Source organism: Centruroides vittatus, unplaced genomic scaffold (genome assembly GCF_030686945.1).
Source record: "Centruroides vittatus isolate TY-2023 unplaced genomic scaffold, ASM3068694v2 scaffold_1047, whole genome shotgun sequence".
NCBI classification, from domain to species: Eukaryota; Metazoa; Arthropoda; class Arachnida; order Scorpiones; family Buthidae; genus Centruroides; species Centruroides vittatus.
In genome coordinates, this window is record NW_027122669.1 from 301,140 (window position 1) to 321,188 (window position 20,049).

General features: G+C 29.6%; 1 protein-coding gene across 1 annotated transcript; it reads right to left on the minus strand.

Annotated features, from left to right (window-relative positions):
- Positions 1 to 33: 33 nt before the first annotated feature.
- Positions 34 to 18,276, minus strand: LOC136986491 (gamma-aminobutyric acid receptor-associated protein). Its single transcript, XM_067284038.1, has 3 exons — positions 17,903 to 18,276; positions 4,985 to 5,182; positions 34 to 463 (listed from the first exon to the last, which is right to left on the minus strand). Exons 1-3 carry the CDS (start codon positions 17,990 to 17,992, stop codon positions 398 to 400), a joined length of 354 nt encoding a protein of 117 aa, XP_067140139.1. The 5' UTR covers positions 17,993 to 18,276; the 3' UTR covers positions 34 to 397.
- Between the last annotated feature and the right edge of the window lie 1,773 nt (positions 18,277 to 20,049).

The window sequence follows — 20,049 nt, forward strand, 5'->3', positions numbered from 1 at the left end:
TCGCCGGCTAAGAAAATAAATAAAAACTGGATCTTTATTAAAATTCCATATATAAACTTTTATTGGAACTAATATATATAATAGAGAAAACTCTGCATTCCAATTAAACTTAAACAAAAAAAAATTTAACAAATCATAAAAATTAATTTTCAAGGGAAGATAAAAAAAAAATCACATACTACATACTGTCTGGTTAGAATAATTTAAATTTTACATTGTGAATGAGAAACTGTGCTATATAATGTTTAAATTTTATTATTATTATTTTTTTTTATCCAAGCGAATTGGGTAGGTAACATGACAGTTATAGATGAATACGGTTACGAGCAAAGACTACCTGTAAATTTTACTATTTCTGCCGAAAAAATTTTTGTTACGACTCGTTTTTGCATCACGTCTAGTGTCCGTAGACACTCTCGTCGCTGTAAGCTATGTACAGGAAAAAGTCTTCTTCGTGATGTTCCTGCAAGTAAACGACAGAGAGAAACTTTAAAATTTTCTCAAAAAAACACTTTCGAATATATTTTGTTAGTACCGAACTTCGCTTTTACAATGCCGTGTGCAACGTTATCGTAATTTAGAATTAATATAAAATTCTTCAAAACATATTTATCAAAATAGGAATTTCAGAAAAACTACAATTTTATCAAATAATCAAGTTTTCTGCATAAAATAATTCCAGTTGTCAAACTATAATTGCGGTATGCCAAAATTTACCAGTCGAACGACGTCTTGCAGCGTAAACTTAAGTGTTTTTGACCTTGACGCATCTGCCAGAAGCCTTGATTTATTTTAGATTCGAAAGTATACAACTTCACAAAATAAGAAAAAGAAAATGAGAGACTGCCAATTTTTTTTCGTACATTAGAAACAGGTTTTTGATTTCCTCAAACTGATGTAAAAAGGTGACAGGTGAAAATTGTTAATAAGTGTTAAACTTTCTTTCAATAAATTAAGCTTAGCGGGTAAAACTATATAGATTATATCTAAATGACTAATAAAAACAGAATTTAGATATACAAGCAGCCAACGAGAATCTGATCGTAAAGTTTATAACAATTGATTTAATAGGCATGCTTAAATGAAAAATTATCGTCCACGTTTTTAAAAACAAATATCGGAATTACCGTATAACGAATCGTCTACGACGTGGAAAATGAAAAAATGCTTGTTAAGCCCTTCGACTACCGGTTCCTCACCTATAATATTAACATTGAAATTATTATATGAATGTGCTTCCAGCTACAAATCACAACTGACATAAAATTTACCTAAAATCTTAATATTTTGAATAAAACGTGATTCAAATGTTTTATATATATATAAGCAGATGAGAGCTTTCTTCGTGTAAGATACTGATGGTATCAAGATGTTCTAATTTTACACTAAATATTTGGAAAACAATCCAGTTGTGTAAGCAATTATCTAGTCTACTGGTTTTCGTACGAGGAGGATAGTAAAAAAAATGAAACATGAATGTTCCATCTGTGATTTATTTTTGTTACTTGTTAATACTGTAGTCTCCCCAGACCCCTGATTTTAAGACTACCCGGCTAGTTATTCTGATGCTCCGTACCCAACCCGTGAAAAAAGAAAATCAAAATACTTGATTTACCTTGAAATACCTTTCTAACGTATTTGTTTTGAACAGAAACAGGAAGTTGATAACCATCCTGAATTTCTATTGGCTTTGACATCTAAAGATCAATATGGCAAAAAAAATGTAAACATGCTGCTTTTTGATAACTTACAATTCCTAGTATTTTATGCTTTTTTTGCATGATTTTGAAAAATGCAGATGATGTCATCAGCAAATACATTTAGTCTGATTTTTATGGAATTTGTAACTGTACTTGCCATTAGTTAGCTTTAAACGTAATACTATAATAAACACTATGTAACAATAACTGGTAAATTCGAGTTTAACTATCGCCAATGGCTGAAACAGATTTAAACAAGTAAAATTCTACTACAGTTTGTCACAGTGATTTAACAGAATGATTATCCTTCTGGCAAAATTCTTTAACGTCAAACATATTTATTATGCGTTTGATACAAATTCGTCGACAAGTAGCGTCGATATTTATTATCTCGGGCTCTTTCCGGGACGTCGATGCTGTCGGTTTTCTCCCCGAGCCAGTTTTAGCCGGTCGATCGACCGCCTAATTATTTTTTCTAACTGGTTAAATAATAATTAAAGTAAAATGTTATTTTTTAAGACAACTAAACTTGTGTTTTGTTGCATCTAACGGAGGTTTGTAAAGAAATTTGCAGAGCAGCCGGCCGAGATCGCTAATCAACCACACACAATTTTTTCCCGGAAGAAAAAAAAATTGTAATTTAGTTATTTACATAATATGTACCATATAGTTCTCAAAATAATGATAAAATAGCCAAGAAAATATCTTACTTAAAAGAATCCGGCTTAAAAAAAACCAAGCATGCTTACTCCATTTTTTTGACGTTTTTCGTTAAATCACAATAAAAGTTTATAAATTGTTCAAGTAAGATGCAGTTGATTTTGGTCTTCACTAACACATTTATTAAAAATTCCTACATTTTCAGCAGGTAAAACTAAGTGACTTATTTATTTCAATAATTTGTCTATAAATCTCACAGAAATATTGTTCTTGAATTACTATGCACTGTCCAATGATTAATTATTTTAAAATTGGAAAAAACATTTAGAATGTAACAAATTCGTATTTGAATATATTAGTATGTATCGATATATTCTGATAAATTTACTAATAACATAATAAATTAGTGTATGTTGCTCTCAGATTCTCATTTCTAACTGGCAAAAATAACATCAAAATATTTTTGAAACTGGACTTATTCCTTTATTACCAAATATTCAATTTCTGTTTGTGTAGTAGTAAGTGAATTCTACTAATTATACAAACAAGTACTCCAGTTGAAACAAAGATGTCCTTTCTGTACCTTAAAACAAACACTTTGAGCCTATTCTATTAGAAAATTATGAGATTGCAAGCAAAATTTTACTGAAGCTTTTTCAACAGTTTTAGGTAAACAAAGACAATACTGTAGCAATACCTTTGTTTTTAGAAAGTATAAACCAATAAATGATATATTTTTTAAGTATCTTGCAATGTTTTAACAGCTAAATCAAACAAAAGTACACCAGATGAAAACTAAGTGTTCAATTTAAAAAAAAATTTATTTGAAATTAAAATAAACAAGACTTGTTAGCATACAAAGTTCTGTATAATTCTGTTATCAACTTTTACTTTTGTAAACTGTTTTAAGTGAAAATACTGATCGTCTGAAAGTGTGTCAAATTTTAAAAAGTTTCGTGTTTACACAAATGCAATTCTGTTTCCACTGGCTTATTTGATGATTGAACTATTATTTGTAAAAGTTTCTTCTTGATATTTAAGGATGCCCAAATAAAGCAAGCAAAAATACATCAATAAGGTATAAAAATTAATTCTTTTTTACACAGTCTTCAAGTTGCATTTCAAATACCATAATTACTCGCTATCTCGCACGTAGGATGAGGTGCAAATTTAAAGATCAAAATAAAGAAAATTAGATTTATTAATACAATTTTATTTTGTTTAATCACAAAATGTCAAAATGCACGTAAATGCACACATTGTCCCGCAAAAATTACTGGCATTTTAAACTAAGGAAAAATCTCGTAAAATCGACGACAATTTGTTCACGTAAAGTCGGACGATCGGAAACCTTTTATGCCAATTCTTAACAATCGAATCCACTCTCTGTCTATTACACTTACAAGTTTCTTCCTATTCTTATTTCTGAATAATCATCTGTTTTCACGTGGAAATGGATTAAAACTTATGTCGGGCTCCTGTGTGATTTTGGAATTCAATTCAAAAGCTTTGTTTTTCCTATTGCTATTCATCTACTCCTGACAAAACACAAGAATGATTCAAAAGATCCAGATAAAATACTTTTGTTCATAAATACCAGAGGGTGAGCATCTGGTAAAAAAATGCAAATGCACGGTTCACAAAAATTATTGCAAAAATGCAAAGAATCCTTCGCTCGCGCGTATAGGACAACCTAGGCTTTTGAAGCAATAAAAAATTAATAAAACCTCATCTTATATGCAATTAAATACCATACATATAAAAATAAACATTCTGTATAAATTTAGCACGCTCATTCTTATTAAAGAGTAATTTTTATCATATTTCAATTATTTTGTTGCTTTAATAAAATATTAAAAATTTCATGACTTCTTTTTCCTAGCCCCCATATAACAATTTATCTGATCTAATATCCAAGATTCCGTTCTTTCTACTTCAAACTCATTTTGAAAAGTTAACAGACATTTAAAAAAGATAATGCACTTGCACTTTGTTGTAAGTGATCAGTGTTTCACATAGTTTCATTGTGTTTGCCACATTAATCTACTAAAGTCTCAGCCTTGTCTATTGATTATTCACTTTCAGTTTATACAAAAGAAAAATTTAAACATTTCTCAATTAGATTTTCTGGAATGCATCCAGAAAATTAAAAATAATGCAGAAACAAAAATTTTCCATTTTTATTTACCTGCAAGCAAGAATGGGGATTTTTATACATTTTGCATGCTACTATAATTAAAAATTCTTTTAACAGTTTAAGTCAGAATGATCAGAAATGCATAATATAGTAAATACTTGATAAAAATGTTAAAAAGTAATACTGATCAACTCACATATCCCATATTTTTTCATTATCATCCTAAAATTTAATTTTAAAAAACAATATAGATGAACATTCACTAATATTGTATATTTATAGAGACTTTACACAGCTATGCACACAATCTAAAAATGAGCAGAAATGTTTTACTTGTATCTAAAAGCCTTACAATTTTATATATGAGACAACTTTGGAAAAAATTGGAAACTTGATTATTTAATAACTTATGCCTAACCAGTTCATTATATTAAAATTACATTTATCGAAAACCTTAATAAAATACTTATAAATTTTTTTTCTTTACCTGATAGAGAGAACCCATTGTTGCACTTGTGGGAGGAATTACATTGTTTACAAAAAAGAATAAAGCGTCTTCAGGCCTTAAGTGAATTCTTTTTCTTATTAGAAAATAAAACTGACCTACTGTAAGGTCTGATGGAACCAGATATTTTTTCTTATCCAGATCTCCAATCCTAGCTTTTGGAGCCTTTTCCACAATTACCTATGAAAAATATCAAACTACATGTAGAATTATAATTTTTCGACGATAAAAAAAGCAAAAAATATTTAAATAAAATAATAATTTACAAATAAATAAATTATTTTCTATTTTGTAATTTGAAATGATGATAATAAGTGACATACTGATTATCATCATTAAGTGCTTGCGATAAAAGGACACACTAAGTATAACGCCGATCTGTGTTTTTTTTTTCTCTTCAGTTTAGACATACTGATTATCTTTAACCAACCTTCAATAAACAGTACTGTATGATAATGTGAAATTATTGATAAATTTTATTAGCAGAAAAATGTTAAAAATAAAGATGTAAACATTAAATATATATTTAAAAAATGATAATTACAAAGTAACAAAGAATACCAGATTAAAAATTTTTTTGAATTAAGTAATTTTTAAATTTAATCTACCTATTAAATTTGGTTATTTTATTTTGAAGACAAACCTACACGTGGACTTCAATATTCATTATTTCAATACTTCTAAACATTTATCACTCTTGCAATTCTTTACATTTAATTATTTGCAATATGCTATGCATCAATATGATTTTGAGTTAATATTATTTTATGTATAAATAATTATTATTATTAAAATAAAGGTTATACTGATAATGAATTTTACTACAGTCTGACAAAAACTACATGTTTCTGTTTATTCTTATTTTCATATACATAAAATGTCCCATTATCACCCAAGTAGATTATAGCATTGTGATAGAAACATTTTTAGTTGGCTGTGACAAATCTGTTATCGATAGTACCAAAAAATCTCTTCCCATAAATTGTAAATATTCAGTCAAAATTCATTACTTCTTATAATAGATTTTACTATATAATCAATGATCCTAAACAATAACATTCTTATGAAATTTAACACTTGTCTTATGAATTATATTTTGAGAACCTATATACACTTACTAAAAGAACATTTAATTCAGTCAGTCATTAAGTATTCCAACTGGTTTGCCAGTTGTTGAAATAGTTATCCAGTTTTATTTTCAATCTCTCCCTCAAATTCAACCATTTATTAAAGAAATACATTCATAAATTCATAGAAATAATCTCTCATTATTGTTGTTAATCATTTGTTCCACTCACTGTACATAGATCATTTTCCCATCTACTGCTTTAGATACAAAAAGGAAAATCTCCCTCTCATAAGCTCCTTTATTCCATATTTTGGTCTGGTCTTTCTGCACATCCCAAGAATATTTAGAAAGTTTGGGCTTACACTTCTAATAAAACCATACATAAAAACTTATGTAGAATATTATGCAATAACAGGGACAACTTTTCCATATTAGAGAAACTGGGCATTTTACCAGATATGGCTTCATCAAAACAGTAATACAAAAACACATCATATAGGAGCCATGAGAAAGTTGATTAGCCACATATTAGAGCATCAGGGAGATATACATAACAGGCATACCACGGAGATAGCTAAAAAAAGTAATGGAGCATAATTTTGTACCAGCCTGGAATGAGTCCACATTTTATGTATAACATTTATTAAAAGAGAATTATACAATATACATTGTTAAAGAGCATGGATCATCATCATCATTTCTTCTAGCACAGAATGAACCAACCTGGAATGCAAATTCAATTTGTAGAAAACAAAACAAAACAATTGAAATTTAATTTGGAATTGCTCATTAGATTTAATACGAGATGCAGCATAACTGCATATCTCTAGTCAAATTATTTAATTTCTAATATTTAATTATAACCCTTACATAGCCCAAGAATTTGGCATATCATTTGGTGTGTTTATTATATAATGGGCTAGGGTTGTTGATGTTTATATGTACTATGTCTAAACACAAGTTTGGAAAAATGTGGTATCACAAGCGCACTAAGATGCTAGCGAAATGAGTGCTAAACACAGACTGATGTGGAAGTCCCGGACTGTGCACATGTTACTCTCCTCAGCACTCACTTAATGAGCGTCACTCATTAAGTGAGTAACAAGGAGATAATGAGAATATAATAAGTTATTTTCTTACAATTTGTTTTGCTTGTTATGTGAATTACTCATTATGAGAGGTACTCATTTGACAAAGTTTCACTGTATATTCAAATTTAAATATCATAATTGTGTTCCATCAAGAATGAGCCAATGTTAAAATTTTATAACATTCAGGGATATGTTCTTTTGCCATTCACCTTATGACATTTTTGAAAAGATCAAAAGTACTTGCAAAAACATTTCTTTTTCTCATTAAACACAGACAACATTGAAAAGTGTGTTCTCAGTGCTAATTTATCTCAAACATTTCAACATGGTGAGAAAAAAAGTTCTTATTTAATTCATCAATATGGAAATATGAAAAACAAAGTTTATATAGATAAAAATAAAAACACACTATGTAACTTTTTCCATTACATACAATAAATGTAACTTTAAGAAATTTTTTTAGAACATTGTTTTACAATGCACATGGACCATTAGTTCAGAACATTTTGAAACACTCCATGTGAACGGATACATTAAAAAATCCAGACATTCAAATTTTACATTATTCAATTAACTTCAAAGTTTTTATGTTTGTATTTGTTTAGAAGATCCAGCTCGTTTTTCCTGAGGAAGAACCCAGAAAATGTTTGATTTTCAAGTGAGAATTCATATTACGCAGCGGTTAAAGGTTCACATAAGTTAATTAGGGTAGATGTACCAGTTTTGGCCAGTGTAGTACCAGTTCTGGCCAGAAAACAAATTTAACTTAAAAATATAATCACAAACGAAACAAAATTTTATTGTTAACTGTGCAAACAGTTAACAATAAAAGTTTGTTTCATTGGACAAATTTGAATATGTGGTGATTATATTTTTAAGTTAAATTTGTTTTCTGGCCAGAACTGGTACACTGGCCAAAACTGGTACATCTACCCTATTTTGGTTTTTTTTAAACATTGAGATATTTTTACCTAAGAGGGCAAACTGTTATCACTTCCACATTTGCTGTTTCAATGTTCATAAAAAGGTGCACTAATGAGATTCCACTTACAGGGTAATTATATTAATTAGCAAAAATACCATTATACTTATGGGAGATCAGCAAGAGTAATGAGTTGCTAAATGAGGTAGTAACACAGCAAGTCTACTGTGTTTTGTTATATAATTTGCAATTCAATTATAGTGAATAATTACGTAAAACTTTATCATTTTATTATTTTTCATTGTTGATCAAGTTATATATTCTATTCAATACAAAGAAATCATTCATATTTTTGTAATTATATTCAGAAACTTTATAAACTATGACTATTCTATTTCTTCAAATTTATCACTGAAGCTAATTTCTTCTATAAATTGTGATAATTTAGATCAGTTTTAAAATAAATCTACTTATTAACAGATGTAATTAGTTCTTAAATATAACTAACAATGTTTCATAAGCTACTGGCAGGGAAACTTACAAACTCATATCTTTGTTATATAACGGGCTATGGTTGTTGATGTTTATACGTAATATGTCTGAACACAAGTTTGGAAATGTGTGTGATCACAAGTGACACTAAGATGATAGTGGAACGAGAGCTCTCTCATGTAAACAGTAATAAACTATAAAAAATAAAAATCTCCACAAAAATAATTACAAATCTTTCAGTAAAGTCAGTCAATAGGATAACTGCACTTAAAAATCTTTCTTGATATTTTTATGGTACTGACTTTTGTGACAATTGTATGTGACATCTACATATCTTATCAATAAAATATCAAAATATCTTCACAATAAATCTGTTTGTAGAATTATGCTTACAATACTTTTAAATTTCAATGAAACATTTAATAGTAGTAGTTCAGTAATACATCTAAATAAACATAATACACTTCATGAGTAAATATGTAAATTAAACACTAACAAAGTAAAATTTTTTTGCCACTCATAATTACTCTATACATATCTCTAATTTATTCTGACAATATCTGGAATTATCAAGAATTTTTCAAATGAAATATATCAGATGTCACAGTAATACAAAACAAAAAGGTTTCAACATCATAATAAGTATTTTTTTATTAACATGTGCATGACGAAGTTACTACAGATGGCCCAACAAGCCACGTTTTCCATTATAAAATGTTGTTAAAACTTGTTTGTAGTTCAAAATGTTTTTATTTTTTTTTTTGTGTCAATGGTAAGAGGTGACAGTGAGAACAATTATTTGTTAATCTAAACTCAAAGTCAAAATTAAAAATTTGAACATTTACATCTTAAAATACAATAAATTGCTTTTCTTTTTACTTTTGTTATTCTATTTATATCAATATAGTAAAGTCAAATATAAATAATAAAGAAATTATTAATTTTCCTTATACAACTTTAGTTATGTTCACTAAGTTACATGGTATTTGAGTTATCCAAATAGTCTAGATCAGTGATTCTCAAACTTTTTCGATCCACCGCCCCCTTTGTCTATAAAGTTATACCCAATGCCCCCTATGTTCTCTTGTGTGAGAAAGGATTGGAAACATTCTTAGGAAAACTTTTCTACAAATCTCACACTTTGTGCCCTTACCATACATTGTTCTCGACATCTGGAAACCATTAAACGCAATGTTTTCTCTTATCCGTTTAACAGAGAAAAGGGAACGGCTGTCGGTGACCTCGACTTTTGCCTTTGGTCACCGTTCGGTACCCTGCCTCCAGTGCCCCCCTAGATTTACTCACTGCCCACAAGGGGGCATTATCGCCCACTTTGAGAAACGGTGGTCTAGATCAATTGGAATGAAGTAAAATTTGCCCTTCTCTAGTATCTTTATAAGAATATTAATAAAATGATGATTGGTATTAGTAATTAGAGTGTACCAGTAAATATAAAATTTTTCAGTTAAGTTTAAATGAAGAAAAAATTTATTTCAGAACAAAAACTATATCTTCGTGAAAAATTAATTTCATATTAAAAAATTAACAGTAATATAAAGATATTAAATTAGTAGTTAAATCACTTTTAGTCTTTTTTTTTTTTTAAATAAAATAACCAGTTCACACTGGTTATTTTATTTTAAAAAAGGTATAAACAAACTGAACTATATATATAATAAGTCAAATATAAGAATAAGCTCTAATGGTACATGACAAAAATAATTGAAAGATAATTCAAACGAGCAACGTCACCACAATATAAAAAAGGAATAAAGACATCCAATCTTAATATACAAGGTAGGCACCAAAAGTTGCCGGCCTAACCATGTTTTAGATGTTATAGGTACAAAAGAATGTCATCATTTTCAAAACAGTCTGCAGTTTTTATGCTCAAACTGCCTCCTGTAACTCTTCATCACTTTTTCAAAGGTCTTTTTTGAGTTTTGGAAACATAATAATCACTACGAGCCAGGGCCAGACTGTAGGTCGGATGGTCAATCTCCTCAAACTCACACTTATCACACAAATGTACACAGCAGCCTTGGCAATGGCAGTAGTGTACTCAGGCACATTGTCCAGCAAGAGGCAATATGTTGCAAATTAATGCAAATTAACTGAAATGAATGTTTCCAAGTGACTTACGCAAATTGGTGGGAAATAACTGTTTTATTAGTCCACATACAGATGGTGCTAACTGAAACTATCATTATTTTATTCCTATTATGTCTAAAATATAGTTAGGCTAGAAACTTTTGGCATCTACCATGTATGATGGGCATCCAAGATGATATTGACATTACCACTTGCTTTATCTAAACATGTAGCCAGCAACCACCATTCCTTTCTAAAAACAGTTGATATGACCATTATGATAATCTTCTCTGCTTCCTTATCTTCATGGGCCCCTGTTTGACTTATGGCACTCTGTTCATGTGATTGACAATCATGATGTAAAGTGAGGGGAAAAATACATTAGTCTGAAATGTTTGTAGGGGTGTAGAACTGAGTCATTCAAATGAGAGCGCTACCTAAAATCTAGCTTTATCATTTTGATTATTGTGGTTATCATTGTTAAATACTTTCAATAACATTTTTGAGACTACATCAAAGTTCTGACAGTATGACAATGTTGTTATAAAAATATTTTCTTTAGTCTATAACTGTTTGTTTGCTAATAAGTTTTTGTTATGAGAGCATATCTGTAGAATTCTTTTAGGGATAAGCAATACAATATGTAAAAAATTGTTTAGTTGGAATTTTGTTGTACATAGCCATCAAATTTTTATTATTTTTTTTTTTGATGAAATATTTATTTCAAACATTAAAATTCACTATTACAGTATAATATTGCTTATAACATTTTTCAGATTTATGTATAAATGTTAAAAATCATAAAAGAATAAAACAGTGTTCTTAGCCCCGATAGAAAAATATTTGTCTAATAATATGGAAGAATGTTGTTCAGCTTCTAATATATTATAAGTGAACACTTAGTAAGTAGATGGACACAAAATAACAAAAAAATTTTTTTATAATCTAACAAGTTGTTTTCTATTAATTTACTTTTCTAACTTCTCATTTACTGATGTAAAGTTTAATATATGGTTTAAATTTGAGTCTAATAACTTAGAAGAGTCCTGAATTTTTTCTTGATATTTGTAAATCAGATGATGGATTCTAGATTTGTATTGTGTTTGTTGTTAATCTTTATGCTATTTGCAGGCTCAAAAATCTTATCTACTAATCTATAAAAATTTCTACAAGCAAGTAAATAATTAAAATGCCCTACTAAGATTTCCTAGAACTGCTAGAATACTACTTATCTATTGATTTTGTGATATTGAACAACATAGGTAACTCTTCCAAGTTTCAACATAATGGAAACTTTAGTGAATTGGAAAGAGTCAACCCTTTAGCAACCATTGTCATGTATGTCCAGACTATTGTTGCATACTAGTATGTATTGACTAATAACTTTGGTATGAAATTTTGTGTCAGACCAAGATTATTTACATGCATGTTTTCCAAATTTTGACAAAAACTGACCTTCCTTAACATGTATTCTATGTCAAAGTTACTTTCCGATAACCAACAAAATTTTCAAAATCCATATACTGCCTTAGAGATTTTAATATAAAGAAAAACACAGTACTGTACTTCAGCCCCACATGTCGACTTTTGCAGCAAAACTTGGATATGCACATTAATTTCTGGATGACATAGGTAGCAACATTCAAAATACAAAGTTAAATCTGGCAATTTAAAAGAAATAATGCTTTTAACTGTGGTAATCAATACTCAAAGGGTAAGTTATATTTTGAAATTTTGAACATTTTTCATTCAAGTTGGTCAATCTCTTCTGTACAACTCTCACTTATACAACTTTTATCATTGGTCCATTTAGAGCAGTGGTTCTCAAAATGAGTGCTACCACCCCCCCCTGTGGGCAGTAAGTAAATCTAGGGGAGCACTGGAGGCAGGGTACTGAACTGTGACCAAAGGCAAAAGTTGGGGTCACTGACAGCCGTTCCCTTTCCTCTGTTAAGAGGAAACATTGCATTTAATGGTTTCCAGATGTTGAGAACAATGTATGGTAAGGACACAAAGTGTGAAATTCATAGAAAAGTTTTCCTAAGAATATTTCCAATCCTTTCTCACATAAGAGAAAATGGGTTAGGGGGCATTGGGTATAACTTTATGGAACAAAGGGGGCGGTGGATCGAAAAAGTTCGGGAATGACTGATTTAGAGTCATATCTGTAGGTGGTTATTATGTAATTTGGATTAAAGGATGAACAATTAAATTGCCATCTTATATTAAATTTAATAATTAGAATTAGATTAATTTATATTCCGGAAGGGAAAGATTGATTGGGAGCAAATTGAACTCACAACTCTTGCTTATCACGAAGATGGATTGCAAACTAAATTAACTAATTTATTGCAGAATATTCTGCAAGTAACCTGTATGGTAATATTTTCTGAATTAATTTGTCTAGGTGCAAAGATTAGCAGTCTAGATAGCATATTTGCAATAAATCTGCAAGGTAAACAAGAGTTGCAGGTTCAAGCTCTACTCTCTATAAATCTTTTCTTCCAGAATATTCTAAATTAATTGCAGTAGTAGCACTGGTTATCCAAAATGATGGTAAATGAGGACTTGCTGTAGTATGAGAAAACAGTTTGATAAGTCTGTAAAGTGAGATCAAGGTTATTGTTTTTTTTCAATGAGGTGGTATGACCATTTGACAGTTTGTAATGCAATCTCTTAGTAAAATGTAAGTAGCGGCCTGGTTGAGGTGATGTTTTAAAAACAGTTTAATATCAATAACTTGAAAATTTCTAAATATAAAACATATTTAATGTGAAAAAGTAAACCAGCACTGGATACTTGCATGATATGGAACTCTAGATGGTGATAAGTGTTATTTAATTGTATTTTGAGAAAAAAGAAATAGCTCATTTTATTTTTAGTCAAGTCTTTGTTGTAATAGTGTAATGTTTTTGTATAATATAGTAATAAGTGAAAGATAAGTTCATTACAAACAGAATACTTACTAATTTATTTCAAAAATGAATGAGTAATTGTAAAGTTATTTTTTAATGTTTGTTTTAATTACCTCAATGTAAATAAGAGAATTAAATTAAATTTTTTTTTGTTTTTTGAAAAAAGTGCTCTTGAAGAAAAATGATTCGATAACAATCTTTATTTTTTATTTACAGATTTTAGTGAGATTTCAAAAATTGACTGTTTTGTTTTTATCAATTGAAGAAAATGGTTTTAATAGATGCTTTAAGAGATATCAGTCTTAAATCTAGGAAACTATGATGTAAGAAGAAAAGTAGAAAGAAAAACTGGATTTTATTTTTAAATCATAACTTAGCAATTATTTTTACTCTGTTGAATACATTTTGTACCTTTTATTTAAAATTTATACTGCTTCCTAAAAAATACATTACACATGAAATAATACTTTAAAGATATAAATTATTGAAAAATGAATTGACTGCATTATGTTGATGTCACAAGGAAAACTTTTCATATAGTTTAAATACTGACAACATTGTGAATATATTATCTAAATCATGACAGATGACAGTTTTAAATATTTCATACAACAATATTTTAATGCAAAAATATTTCATTTCTAAGATTATTTTTAGCAAATTGTTTCCATTTGAAATAGCTAAGTTCTACAATATATCCAAAAATACACATTTTCATAATATAGAAAATTATAAATCATTGTAGTCAAGGCTGAATACATTAGGCAAAATCTTATTCGTTAGCCCTCCAAAAAAAAATTAATGTAGTTTAGTTTAGTTTGACAGAGAATGATCAGATGAGATGTTTGTTTGTAAATGTGATTGAGGTTTTTCTTTATGTAGAAAGTCAAGCCCAAATTATATTAATAATCAAATGACGATAAAACTGGATTTATTATTGAGCTAGAAGTTGGCTAGTTAAATAAAGATAATTTGAAATCTGTACCAAAAGTAGGCAATTAAGCTGTTATCTTGTATTAAATGTAATAATTGGAATTAAATTACACTAGTGTGTTGATTATCTGAAATAACTAGAATGGGGCAATTTTGGATAATAGGGAAAGAAAAACAAATCTTGAATTAATATTTTTACTTTATTTTAATATAATAGTAAAAAAAAAAAGTTAAAGCATAGAAATTTAATACATTTGAATGATAATTTTGTAATTTCTGGAATTAGTACTTTGAAGTTGACTTTAGTTAGTTGATGTTTTTGAATAATTGATATTTTTAATTCATTTTCTTATTTATTTTTTGGGGCATTTTTATTTCATTAAGGATATAGACTACCGCACCTCACCCAGACAAAATTCTAAAGCTAAAAATGTAACTCATCTTACTATGATGTCTGCTGAGGATGAATTGAATGCATCATCAACTCAGAAATGACATCTCAGGGAACTTCCAAAAAGAAGTTAAAAGAATGATCTCCCACCCCAAATTGTCAGCAAAAATTTAAAAAAGAATTATGTGAAGATGATGACATGATATGGAAAGAAAATTGCTAGAGTTAAATAAATGTTAACTATAAGTAAATAGAGTCGAGTGGGCCTACCAATGTAACATCACTATTAGAGAGATAAGCTGCAAATAAGACAAGGTAAAGCTAAGGAGTGAGCGAGGTTAAGGAAAAGAGCTTTTGATGTAGATCAGTGTTTCCCAACGTGGGGCCCACGCCCCACAGAGGGGCAATTTGATTGTTAAGGGGGGCAATTCGAAAATGGACTCATCCAGAGTTTAAGTTAACCGTATAGCCGCTGTATGCCATATTTATTGTAAATATTGATTTAAGTTAGTTTTAATTTTCTTTGTTCTTTGTTTCCCTTTCCTTCTAGAACTTCCCTTTATAACCCTTTTCCCTTTGGGTGGGATTAACAATTCTGGGAACCACCGAGAACAAAGAGATGAACAAGGCCCTGAGGCCGGTGAAAGGACATTCTTTGCCCAGACCTCGAGGTGGACAAACAAGAGTTGTGGTGTTCCAGGTTGCGTTTGGCAATGACTGGAAAGTGCAAAAGACTATGATGAAAGGATTGGGTTTTATCGTGGTTACAATAAAACAGTGTGGCAATTAAGTGCAAGAAAAACTTCAACGAACACGACAATGAGAGACCTTCCAAAAGACTTCAACGTATATGTTGGGGGGCATAAGAATTTTAGAAAGGCTTAGGTGGGGCATAGCACAAAAAAGGTTGGGAAACACTGATGTAGATGGCAGATTAGAAGTTTCTTCTTGTTGACAGTTAGGTGAGTTAATTTTAAGATAATTTTGTGAAATTCCTATATATATAGTCAATTTTATCTCCAAGAACCAACAAGAAATACGAACTTAGTTTAAGATAATTCTAAGTTCCCCAAGTGTTAGGAAAGTTTTTGTATAAGCCTTGCTTTTGTTTTTGATTAGATAAAGTATACTTTTATATTTGAATTTTTTCTAACTTATTTCATATTGTACACAGTCAGTCAAAAACTAATAAATAAAATCTTTTCCTTTTTACATATAGTAAAGTAATTATTTCAGGCCCTTGTTTTTTTGGTGCATGTAACACATTTTAGGTAATTTTCAGGCTTCAGAAAAGTCAGATGTTACAATACAATTTTAGGATTTTTTCAAACATTCAAACTCAATTGCCTCAGAAATGTGATCTGAAGGTTAACACTATACATCCCCAAAGGCTCTAGAAGTAACTAATAGGATTAACAGCTTATCCATGGTTCAGTAATTAATGTATTATCATTCTTGAGTGAAATGTAAAGTGGTTGCCTTAAAAAAAAAAAAAAAAAAAAAAAAAAAAAAAAAAAAAAATCAAAAGTTACTTTATTTCAAAATACTTTCTCAAGATGGAGAATTTTTCCAATATGATAGGATTTTCTACCATCTGAATTAACAGATTCCTTCCTGCCGGTTTGTTGTACTGAATTGAATAATCAAATATCTCAAAAAAAAAAAAAAACTTCTAATCACACTTGATTGTATATGGTAGAAACTCAATCCTATGCAGTATCGAGACTGTTCTTATCCTTCCTTGCCCACTTTCAAATTCCACCACTTCTCTTCACTAACTACTATCCTCCCACCTCTACCCTGACTCCTTCTCCCACATCTTCCTCCACTCTCTTGTTTTTCCTGCCTTTTTTCATAGCTCTTTGTCTACCCTTGTTTATTACTTTTACGATTGCTTGTAAAGGGATTGGATATGGATGACAAGATTGCAGTTGAGAGGGGAAGAGTAGGTCCAATATCACTACAATGATTGTATAGAGTCAGCAACATCCATATTAGATATAAAATTAAGGCTACAGACAAAACACTAGTTTAAAGGCAATTATCCACTCGTCTTTGAAAGAAGAGAGCATCTTCAATAGAGAAAGATGTCCAGAATAGCATTACAGAGAAGCAATGATCTCTCAAGTTCAATGTTTAACAAATCAGACAGTGGCTAGTGACATCGTCTTCAAGAGATGTCCCAAGACAGGAATATGGTTCTGGATTTATAGTTCCTTTTGGCATTATTTCAGTAAAAGTTATTTTCAGTAATCTGTGTACAGGGCTGTCAAGAGGAAAGCTAAAGACTTCTACATCCCCAAATTTTCTGAGTTTGGGAATGTAGTGGTTCCATCTATAAATTAATAAACAAACATTGTACAAAAAAAAACAAAACCATGGCAAAAGGAGCAAGAAGCCTACTCTTATTTCCAGATCAATACACACTTTCAACACCCACCTGAGCTGTATATATCATATAATTTTAGGTAGTGACAGTGTGTACACACACAAATCTAAAATTAACTTCAACCTTCACACCATAGCATTGGCATACAACCCAGCATAAACATTACATCACATAGAAAATTTTGCATATATATATACACACACATACACACACACAATAATTGCTTAATTAACAGGATAAAATTTCAATTCAATAAAAAAAATTCTGTAATTTCTTCCTTAATAAGGCTCACATTTAAAAAAAAATTAATTTGAATGCTTTAATCACTCACGTAACACAAAAAAAACAAAGCTAGTGTGAAGTAACACTTACGTTAAATAACTTAAAATACGTCATAAAGAATAAATTTTTTTAATTATTAAAATTTAAAGAAAAAAATATATAAAAAAATTTCCCGTTTATTTTACTAAATTTTTTAAGAATTTTCGTGTGTATTAATTTAATTATTTATTTATAATTTAAAAAATTAAATTGAAAATTTGCTAAGCCTAAGTTTAGGGTTAAGATGAACGACGAATTATAAATAACGCAAAAGGTTAAATCTTACAGGAACTCGATCGGGATACTTCTTTCTAATTTTCTCTCCTTCGCTCCTACGCTTTTCGAACGGATGCTCTTCTTTATAAAGGAACTTCATCTTGTTTTCAGCATAAAATCATTTGTTTTTCAAAACAAAAACAAAACAGAACTTCGTCTGCGTCTCTTTTTTTTGATCGTTCCTCGTCTGACGTAACGCACGAGATTTTAAATCCCAACGTAGATTTATCCTATCGTCGAATCTTCCGATGTCGAATGTCGAATTATTTACGAATAATTAAATAATATTTTTCTAAAAAAATATAACAAACCCGAGAATTAAAGTACGACGAGTTAACCTTCTGACAACGACGTCACCGTATCTTGTGACTGCGGGATTTTTAGTGGCAATTGCTACGACATAGCTACGTCATTGTTTTCCTCACTTTGTAAATACGTGACTCATTTCATTTAATTTCTTTTTCCTTTTTTTTAATTTTATCTTTCGGGTAAATTTATTTTGTGTCATTATTAATAATAAAAAAATTATTATTATTATTATTATTTTCTCTTTAATATATTATATATTTTCTATAAATATCTGAAGGTTGATTCGAATAATGAAGCAAATATCTGATTTAATTAAATCACTTTAAAATCGCATTTATTTTATTTTATAAATTTATATTTTCTCTGTAGAAATAATTATTTATTGTTTCTTTTTTCGGAAATTACGTCTGTAGAGTTTTTGTAACGTAACGCCATCTATCGATTAACTTAATAAATAGGATTTTTTAAAATTAGATCAAACTTTTATTTTCGTAATTTATATTTTTGTAAAAATAAATATTTAATTTATTATTTGAAATATACATATTTTTATTTAATATCAAATTTTTTGACGTTATAAAATACATATAGTTTGGATTTGTCACTGAATAGTACATTGTTTTATGAATGCATTGGACTAAATATGGAGTCAAATTTTGGGCCCTATTTAGTCCAATTTGTCACTATTTTGGCATTATAACGTCTTGTGATATCTTATTTTTAAAAAATTCTGTTTTATAGCTTTGATAACAGTATAAAAAGTATAAATAATCGGGTATTTCGAACTAGAAACAGTCAAATCTAGAGAGTAAAATCATGCAAAGTGGCTATAATAGGGGTAACTTATGATATAACCCGTTCCAAATTCTCTTTGGCTTGTTTATCAACCCTCTACCAGAAACGCGCCCACAGATTCGGCTAGCAAATCGTGTGGCTTTAACAAAATAAAATGGTGGCACTAGTTGCGTGATTTCCATAATTTGCGGTAGCAAAACGCAAATGGAAGTTACGTGGTGCAAGATCTACTTTGCACAAACACTAGGTACAAAAATCCTGAATTAACCACTTTTTGCTTTTCTAAAAGACAAACAAACGCACTACTTTTATTGTGGGATGTGTGGCAATGTTCCAAAGCTTGGTAGTATCGGGTGCCATGGATAATAACCTTTTTCCATGCATTGAAGGATGGATACTAAGCTTTAAACAGAATAATGAGCATTTTCAGGATGTACTGTACTGTACATGACGTAAGAGAGCTTTTTACACGATATTTTCAATAAGATGATTGTCTAGAAAATCTTTTTTCCAAGATGCGGTTCAGGAGAGTATGCTGCGATACACAGATCCAGAAGAATTTGCACAGTATTTGTGCAAATAAACAACAACAATTCTTTTTCACATAAGTGAAAGTGCAAATTACCAAAAGATCTGGACAAGAGCCGCCATATTCAATTGACTAATTTTCAAACAGAAATAGCTGAACAAATCGAAGAGATCGTGATGTCTTCGATTATGCATCAAGGATTATGAATGAAGAAGGATCAAACATTAACGTTAATTTGAACTGTTCTAAATCTTAAATAGGAAAACATAGCTAGTTAACTCATCAAAATGAAAGTTGTAAGCACCCATAGTCAATGTAAAAGCTGCAAATTAAATTTTGTTGATTCCTCACGTCTGTTGTATAACATTGATCAGGTACTGTATTAACGTTGTGGGAAGACATTGGTTTTGGATCTAGTGTTGAACATTTGTACGTTTCTTCAAGAAAATGGAGTAGTTCAATAAAATAAAAAAAAAAGTGAAAGCAGTTTTCTAAGAAGAAAAAACTCAACAGTGGCATAGTGA